At 41.3% G+C, this 9,051-nt stretch overlaps 1 protein-coding gene across 1 annotated transcript in view; it reads right to left on the bottom strand.

The window, feature by feature from the left end:
• Positions 1–582: 582 nt before the first annotated feature.
• Positions 583–9,051, bottom strand: part of capn12 (calpain 12) — a 14,047-nt gene continuing 5,578 nt past the window's right edge. Inside the window, exons 6-21 of the mRNA XM_079514484.1 lie at positions 8,323–8,406; positions 7,678–7,769; positions 6,802–6,876; positions 6,495–6,676; positions 5,766–6,034; positions 5,345–5,418; positions 4,215–4,337; positions 4,091–4,130; positions 3,923–3,994; positions 2,880–2,925; positions 2,529–2,590; positions 2,009–2,077; positions 1,767–1,845; positions 1,026–1,142; positions 829–881; positions 583–719 (exon numbers count right to left, since the gene is read on the bottom strand). Of these exons, the coding sequence (XP_079370610.1) occupies positions 693–719; positions 829–881; positions 1,026–1,142; positions 1,767–1,845; positions 2,009–2,077; positions 2,529–2,590; positions 2,880–2,925; positions 3,923–3,994; positions 4,091–4,130; positions 4,215–4,337; positions 5,345–5,418; positions 5,766–6,034; positions 6,495–6,676; positions 6,802–6,876; positions 7,678–7,769; positions 8,323–8,406 (1,464 nt within the window). The 3' untranslated portion in view covers positions 583–692. The remainder of the gene's footprint in view (positions 720–828; positions 882–1,025; positions 1,143–1,766; positions 1,846–2,008; positions 2,078–2,528; positions 2,591–2,879; positions 2,926–3,922; positions 3,995–4,090; positions 4,131–4,214; positions 4,338–5,344; positions 5,419–5,765; positions 6,035–6,494; positions 6,677–6,801; positions 6,877–7,677; positions 7,770–8,322; positions 8,407–9,051) is intronic.

Here is a 9,051-nt window from a genome sequence, read left to right on the forward strand (position 1 = left end):
TGGCCGGGCACTCCCAACAACTGCAAGTTATTGGCCTTGCTTGAGGATGGAAAGCTGGGCAGGGAAGGGTGATCTTTGTCACCGCCACTAGTAGTGACCCCTACAGGTTGTTCAGGAAGCCTGTTCAGCAGGGAGAAGAACAGTAACGCAACTCCACACTGTCGGGTGAAAAAAGGCAGCCTGTGACTCCATGTGTATCGGAGGAGACATGTGGTTGACTACACTCTTCTCAGGACCAACAGGTAAGGGTTGGCAGTGACAGGGACTACACATGGTGGTTTATTGGCAATTACTAAATTGGGAGATATACAGTATATTTACTGTATATCTGTACAATAGTTTGACGTGAATATATCACAATGCTGGAACCAAGTATGATAAAACAGTGGCAGAAGGAGATTGGTTACTTGATAACAACTGCATTGTTTGCTGTGAAGAAAGCTTTACATCATAACTATGGCACAAGCCAGTGGTCAGTTTCATGGTGACAGAGAGTGTGTATGTGCATGTGTTTGTGTGTGTGTGTGTGAGTGAGTGAGAGAGAAAGAGAGAGAGAGACAGAGAGAGAGACAGAAACAGGGGGAGTAAGAGAGAATGACATGTTGTAAACAGAGGAATGATATTGTTATCTCTTCGCTCAGACAGGACGGCTCTGCTGAGCCTACGTGAAGGCCGGATTCACATAGAGGTTTTCAGACAGTTAGGAATTTAAGCAGCCACTGTGGATGACAGAGAGATAGAGAAGAGATCTCAGAATAATCCTTATTATGATATGACAAAGCTTTGAGCGTTTAAGAACTAATTGTCATTTACTAGGCACATACTCACAGAGTTAATTCCTCTGTCTTTGACCTCCTGGCTCGTCTCCAGTTCATAAAGAGCTGAGGGAGAGAAGAGATGAATACTTCAATCCAATTGATCAATCATGGTTCCAGTGTTTCAAGGTACTATGTTGAAACACACAAGGCACAGTGACGAACACAGATCTTTTCTGAATGCAATTACAGCGTGTGCATGTGTGTTACCATGCAGTTTGTGCAGCCTGGACACACATGCCACAAAGCCATGGAAGGGCAGGTGGAGTTCCCCAGAGCCAAACCTCTCTGACAGCAGCTGAACCACCTTATCATCGCACTGGAGTCCTGGAAAAGTCGTACAATAATAGCGTTATTAGTTCTAATGGAGATATTGTTATACAGCCATAGAGTTATTAGCTCTAATACAAACGTTTTATAATATAATAAATTATTATATTATAATATTATTATAAAACAATGTATATTATTATTAATAATATATATTGTGTACAATGTGTAGTTATAATAGCTCTAATAGAACAGATATATTGAGTAAATCTATTAGTTCTAATAGAAATGTCATATTGTGTATATTAGCTCAAAACAAAAGACAGCTGTCACAAATCCTATACCAAAGTAAAGGGAATGCAAGTACAGTTGTATACAGTAGCACATTTCAACAACAAGGCAATTAAAAAGGCATTTTGATCATTAAGACAAAATAATCATCCTATTTTAAAATTAGCCATGTCACTATGACTCAGACAGTCACATAACCATAAACAAATAAAATATAGGCATATATGGAGATCAGGATGTCCATGTGTGTGTGTGTGTGTGTGTGTGTGTGTGTGTGTGTGTGTGTGTGTGTGTGTGTGTGTGTGTGTGTGTGTGTGTGTGTGTGTGTGTGTGTGTGTGTGTGTGTGTGTGTGTGTGTGTGTGTGTGTGTGTGTGTGTGTGTGTGCATACCAACTGCCAGAAGTGCCAGGCTGAGTTCAAATGGGCTCATTGACCCAGAGGAGTCCTCGTCAAATTGAAAAAAGGTGGACTGAGAAAGCAACAAGACAAAGACAATGAGATTAATAGCATCTTCACATATGAAAACCACCATCCCCAGCACACTCATAACTCTACCACGCACGCACGCACGCACGCACGCACGCACGCACGCACGCACACGCACACACACAAACAAACACACACTGTGTCACCTGCAGTTTGCGCAGATGGGAAATCAGGGTCTCTGCTTGGTCACGTCTCAGACTGCTGCGCCCTTTAGTCTGACAGACGAGTTAAGGACGGCTCAGAAAGACATTAGGACAGATGGTGGAAGACACTATGAGACAGACGCTATGAGAGAGATGCTGTGAGAGATGCTATGAGAAACATGATATGAGGTGACAAAGGCAATAACATACTGAAGTAAAGTTATTGGAATAAGTTAAACAAGAGGGTCACAAAGAGGGTACAGTTGTGTCATACTGTATGCTCCTGTTCAGCACTATGCTATATAAATACATGTACAGTAGTGTTATTGCTACCAGTAGACAGGGGACTGAGTCAGAGTAAAGCCTATACCTCGACATACATGTACAGGACAGTACGACCCTGTCACATATTGAAAATAGGCGATCTACAAGCTCACAACATGTCACATCGCAACGTGATCTGAGGTTGTAGATTGGCTTTTTTCAGCCAATCTACAAGTATGAAACTCAGGCATAAGGATACTTCTTCCCCAAAGATGAGCTGTCTGCATAGTTCCAGTGGGATGTGGTAGTCTTTCTCTAGCACTGAAAAGCAAAGTTACAGTCACAGTTACTTCTGTTATTTAATCTAACTTAATTTGTTGCATCCACAACTATGAGGTTCTGTCTAGACTGTTGTTGACATTTGTGGCCTCTTCCTCTGGTCACCCTCAGAGATGGGACATGTTACTACTTTGCTCCCATCTAGTGGCCATTGTAAGAATAATGACAGCTTAGTGGCTGCTTTTGCACTAGTGTTTAAAATTCCATCATCTCATCTGGTTTTATCTAACATGTCAAATGTGATAGGTTGGAATCACCTGAGTTACCTTACCTGAGTTGACCAGGTTCATGAGCTCTTTAGCATTCAGTCTGTCATCCTGTCAGAAGACACAGCAGATAATTAGAATAGACTTTATACATTAAACGAGAAAAAGTGCCTAAGGGATTCATGTTGATGAAGTTATTGCACAGACAAATTATATTGATTTGTGGGATGTGCATGCAAACTTTCACAGAAATCAGACTCAGTTCATGATTTAAGACATTTTGTTCAAAATGAGCAACACCTGTAAACTTTAGATGCCAAAACTGCTCTCAAAGGGCACCTACGGACGGCTGCAATTCGAAACTGGCCCCCGTAAAATCTGAATCCCCCACCCACCCCTGCTCCCCCTCACTGTATATGTTTCTTTTCCATTTTTACCTCCTATGATGATTTCCTGTTTTTGACTATATAGTTGTGTATATTCGTACGTCTCTAATTGTTTTGATGAATTTAAAATGGTGGGATCTATTGTAAACAAGTGTAATGCTTTATGGTGTCGTCCACTCACAGTTAACAGTTTTTGTATTGAGTTGTACTTGAAATGTACTGTAATTCTGCAAACTGTTAATAAATCAATCAATCAACCAATCAATCAATCAATCAATCAATCAATCAATCAATCTTAGTTGGATGGAATCCATATTCCGGATGGAATATAAAAAGTCGGACAGAACCGTGTTGATCACATGACTATGTCATGACACAATCTGTAAAAGTAATATTAAACATTTTGTTTTGCAAAAGGCAGATGTGAAAAAGGTTTTGCACTGGCATCCAGGGAGTGTGTGCACAGTCGGACAGACGGACGGAAACACACACACAGACGGACAGGGGGCAAAACGTATTGTCTTGACCACGACTTTGGCCTGGCGGAGACAATAGCATAAGTTCTATCGTATAAATCTTAACAAACAAGTTATGATGTACCTTACCAGCTTATGCTGATTTTGCTAGCCTGAACTCCTCTGGCACAGCCAGGGTGGTGATTTGTCCTGTTATGGTAATGCAGCTTTAGGTATGTAAAGGAAAGATAGAAAAATAATTCTTACCGGCCCCGCAAACTCATCAAAAAGCTTCTGAACTCTCAAGTGGTCCTCTGGAGTGACCGGTGTGGACATAACCTGTTAGAACGGAACCAAACACACCACACAATGCCATATAACTTCAGCATGTTATCATACCAGTGTTGTGTTTATAAATGAGGTCAGTGGACTCACCATTGTCAATGCATTTGACGTGCATGTGAAATCTTGTGTCCTGGAACAGAAAAATCACCGTTAGTTCAAAATACACTTAGACAAAGCAACCAATCTTCAATTCTTAACCTCTCTTCCATCCTACCCCAGAACATTTCCAGTCTTGGAATAGATTCGGAGGAAGACCTCTCCGGGCTGGTTGGGTCGGTAGGTGGAAGCAACAATGACATAGGTGCCAGGGTCCAAATGCACCTTCCTCCATGCACTCCTGTCATGGAGTGTATACATACAAAACTCAGTTTGGCAGACTATGCATTGAAAAGCTTGATAGGTTAGGTACATGATGAACATGCCTCATGTTATGATGACTGTACGATGAGATGAAAATGGACATTCTAATTAATAGTTATTAATAGAGACATTTTTATTTCTTCTTTTTGTATGTGTATGTTTTTTCTATTTGAAACAATAATAATAATAATAATAACTAGAAATGCACTCTGTCGAGGTGCCAACTTGCGCGTTGCACACAAGTAGGCCATACAGGGCTTTAAGCAACTAGTCGACTATTCAACTAGTCGACTAGTAAATCCACTAGTTGACCTCGTTGGTACTAGTTGACTAGTTGATAAGAAAAGAAAAAGCGTTTTATTTTATTTTATCCCGTTTTTGTAGGCCTCAAGATCAGCTAGAATGTTAGATTATAGTCACCTAGAATGATCAGCTAGAATGTTAGATTATAGTCACTAATGTACACAGTTTTTAAATGTACAAATAATATTTAAAAGAAAATGTTTTATTTTTTTACATAATTTGTAGTTAAACAACTACACTAGGCAACTAGTCAACTAGTGATCACCACTCTCACCACTACAATGGGTTCAATGGGTTACAATTGGTTACATCATCCACATATGAACCACCGTTTTTATCAGCCAATCCCTGATTGGCCCGAGCAACATACCCTTCGTCCAATCCAATTGGACGAAGGGGCCACCAACATACGCAGCATGCTCCCAACTTTGATTGGCCGAGCGACACCACCAAAAATACACAATCCCTGATTGGCCAAGGGGACCACCAAAATTCATAATCCATTATTGGCTGAGCCAGTCACCGACATACGCAGCCGAAAACAGTACTTGCGCGCTCTGCTCTCGCAAGTAATAATGAAAAGAATAACCATTTACTTTTTCTGCTTCCTCGTCATAAACATTGTGAAAAGTTGATCAAAAATAAATACATAATGTGGGAGTGGAAAGCATAGTGTCGTACCTCATAGCCTGGTACTTCCCAGAGCGCCCCACCGGACGAGTTGAGGAGAAGAAGCTTTGGTCCAGACACATACCCTGAAGCTGCATGTACATATTAGAACAACTGAATATATAAATACACCTATATGGTTATGATATTGATTCAGGCAAAGGCAACAAAAGACAAATCTTAAAGCTTTTTTAGATAGGATATAATAGCAAAGAGACAGGAGACTGAGGGAGAACTACATGCAACACAGGTCTCCAGCAGTAATTGAACCAGGGATGTTGTAATGATGTCATCTGGCCAGCCACTGATGCATCCCAAATGCTGATGTTTTGTGTAGTAAGTACATACCTCAGGGGGAATCTGCAGAGAAAGAGGAGATTCAGAGTTAACTAGGTACTACACTGGTAGAATGCATTGCATCTTTCAAGTCCACTGCCGCGCGTGGCCTCACCCTGAAGATGTGGAACGCCATATAGAGAAAGTGGACTTTGTTTTGTGATCTCCTGTTTTTCTGCAGGAGCTCCACTAGCACGGTGCACTTCTTTCCTTTCTCTGCTATCTTCTTCTCCTCTGGAGTCATCTTCTTGTTGTTGTCATCAACATCATCATCATCATCGTCATCATCGTCATCCTCATCCTCCTCTTCTGGCTGGTCCTGCTCTGAGAGAACCAGCTCAAACTGGGGGTTCTTCCAGTATGATCCTGAGAGAAGAACAGAGAGAAGGACACTGAGTTCCTACAGCTGCCATCACAAAAGTGCTTCAGGGAACACCTCAGTTATACTTAGCTGCACGCCGGTATCACAGGTTGCTGTGCCGCGTTCTGAGTCTTGTAGATCTGCTATTTCTGGCGCACAACTATGTATACATGAGAAATAAGTACTCAAGAATTCAAGTTCAAATTACAAAGTACATTTGTTTTTAAATACCAGTGAATTGCTGAAATTTAGAACATGTAATTTAGCTTGTAGATATTGTATGTATTCATATATCCTTTTTGTAAGTACTGTAAGTACTGCACTTTTCAAAAAGTGCAGTACTCAAGTAAATGCACTGCAAGTTACTGTCCATCACGGCAGGTAAGGATGTACACTAGGCCTACACATACACGCACAAAACAACAGACAGCCTCACATGACACACGCTCTCCTAATAATACTCACGCTGGTATCTGCGTCTGCCACCAGCAGAGCTCCCCGGCACCCAGACACCCTCATGCTCGCTGATGGTCCAGGAACCAGGGGAGCTGGCTGAGGCCTGTGCCTGCCCCTCTTCCAGGGTGTCAGGGTTCACGCTGCACAGCTCCACACTGTCAAACAATCTGCTGAAATCTTCTACACTGATCCTGATAACAGGGAGGACACACCGCAGGAAAGACAGTTTGAATTTGAAACGTACAGATACATTTTCCACTAAACATTATGTTTTCTATTGACTTGTAGGAACATAAATTCTGTTTCAAAAACGTACCAAAACTCTCCATCCTCTTTCTTATTCAGAATCCTTTGCTTCTCAGCATCGTCAATATCACCCCAGTCCTTAGACCTAGTTTCACACACACACACACACACACACACACACACACACACACACACACACACACACACACACACACACACACACACACACACACACACACACACACACACACACACACACACACACACACACACACACGCTGTTAATGTCACCCAGTCCTTACACACACACACACACACACATTAATCATTTATTTATGTCCACATAAGAGATACAATACAAGGACACAAATATTTACAAGGTGCTGTACAGAGTGCAATCAGCAAATCCCGGACAAATACCCACACACCCTTCAGGGGTACAAGTAACAGCGTCTTCGCCATATTTGGTGGCTACCAATAGTGGAAGAGATTGCACAGAATTTCGCAATTTTCGCAATTTCACACACACACACACACACACACACACACACACACACACACACACACACACACACACAGACACACACACACACAAACGCACACACGCACGCACACACGCAAGCACACACACACACACACACACACACACACACACACACACACACACACACACACACACACACACACACACACACACACACACACACACACACACACACAAACCCACAGCACACATAACCATCCTTGCATCACCAGGCTTTCTGTAATACCTGTGGAAAGCCTGGCTTCTATTCCAAATTAACTAGTGTGATCGGTCTATTGCCCACCAACTGCACCTGGTAATTTGCACACACACATTCATGCAAACACCATTTACCCGACTGGATCAGCAACCTGCAAAGCAAGTGATCCCAGTCTACACGTAATAAACAGGCAGCTTCCTCACTTGTCACTCCAGGGCCCACGGTATTCAACAAAGCCCCAGGGGTTCCTCAGCCTCAGCAATTTTGTGCTTTCTGTTTCTTCTGCTTTCCTCACCTGAAACACAAACAAGAAAAAGGGTTTTGTTTACCATGGCACAATGGCCTTACATCAGCCCCCCAGCCTCCATTCTTTTTATTCTCAGAAATAAAACCATATATATCGGTATTCAAAATTATTTTGACAAAATACACAAGGAACATACTGCCCCAGAGAGCTCCGATGTCTGACATCACTGCCGCTAGAGGGCGCTGTCCCCCTGGGTCACAGCATTATTTATTTTTTATTTTTTCATGGGAATTCCCATATAGGCAAATCTTAGAATGTGTCATATTAGAACTCTGTTCCAAAAATAAACATTTTACTCATATGGACATGAAGCACCAACTGACGGTAAAAGAAATACTAATTTATCCAAATAAATGTTGTTGTAACGTAACAATAAACAACATAGAGTTTATTTTTGGAACAAAGTTCTTATTATGACCTGATTTAAGATTTGCCTATGGGAATTCCAGTACAAAAAAAGATGGCCATCATGACCCAGGGGTAGTGGGAGTGAGGTCAGGACATCCGTACACTATAGTCTACATAGTTACAGTATACTGACCTTGTCGCTGTCAGTGATGGCATAAGCATGGCCCTTGATCAGTCCATCTCCTGTCACTTTACCAATGTCAGAATAGCTTTTGGCCTGTGAAAACAAGGTTATGATGGTTGGAAATATCTGCATAAACCCAGTGGTGGAAAAAGTACTTGAATGTTTTACTTAAGTAAAAGTATCAATACTGCAATGTAGATGTACTCCGTTACAAGTAGAAGTCCCGGATTAAAAATGTACTCAAGTAAAAGTACAAAAGTATTGGCATCAAAATGTACTTAAAGTACTAAAAGTAAAAGTACCCATAATGTGTACAAATCTTTAAAATAAATAGCTGATCTACAAGCTCACAATGTGTTGCATCGCGACGCATTGTGAGCTTGTAGATCGGCTATTTTCAAATGGCCGACATGTATATAGGGTTGAAGTGGTTAATGTATGTTTTCTAATCAAAATTAAAATCTCCAAAGTAACTAGTAACTAAAGTTTTCAAATAATTGTAGTGGATTAAAAGTAAAACATTTGGCTCTGAGATGTAGTGGGGTAGAAGTAAATGTATTAGAAATTGGAAATACTCAAGTAAAGCAAATACATCAAAATTGTACAATATAAAATTATACATATGCATGAGCTGCATTCACAAGGTAGTAATGTTCCTCTTATGTATGACATCACACGTGTGTGTGTGTGTGTGTGTGTGTGTGTGTGTGTGTGTGTGTGTGTGTGTGTGTGTGTGTG

This window comes from Electrona antarctica, assembly GCF_951216825.1.
Source record: "Electrona antarctica genome assembly, chromosome: 11".
Classification (NCBI taxonomy): domain Eukaryota; kingdom Metazoa; phylum Chordata; class Actinopteri; order Myctophiformes; family Myctophidae; genus Electrona; species Electrona antarctica.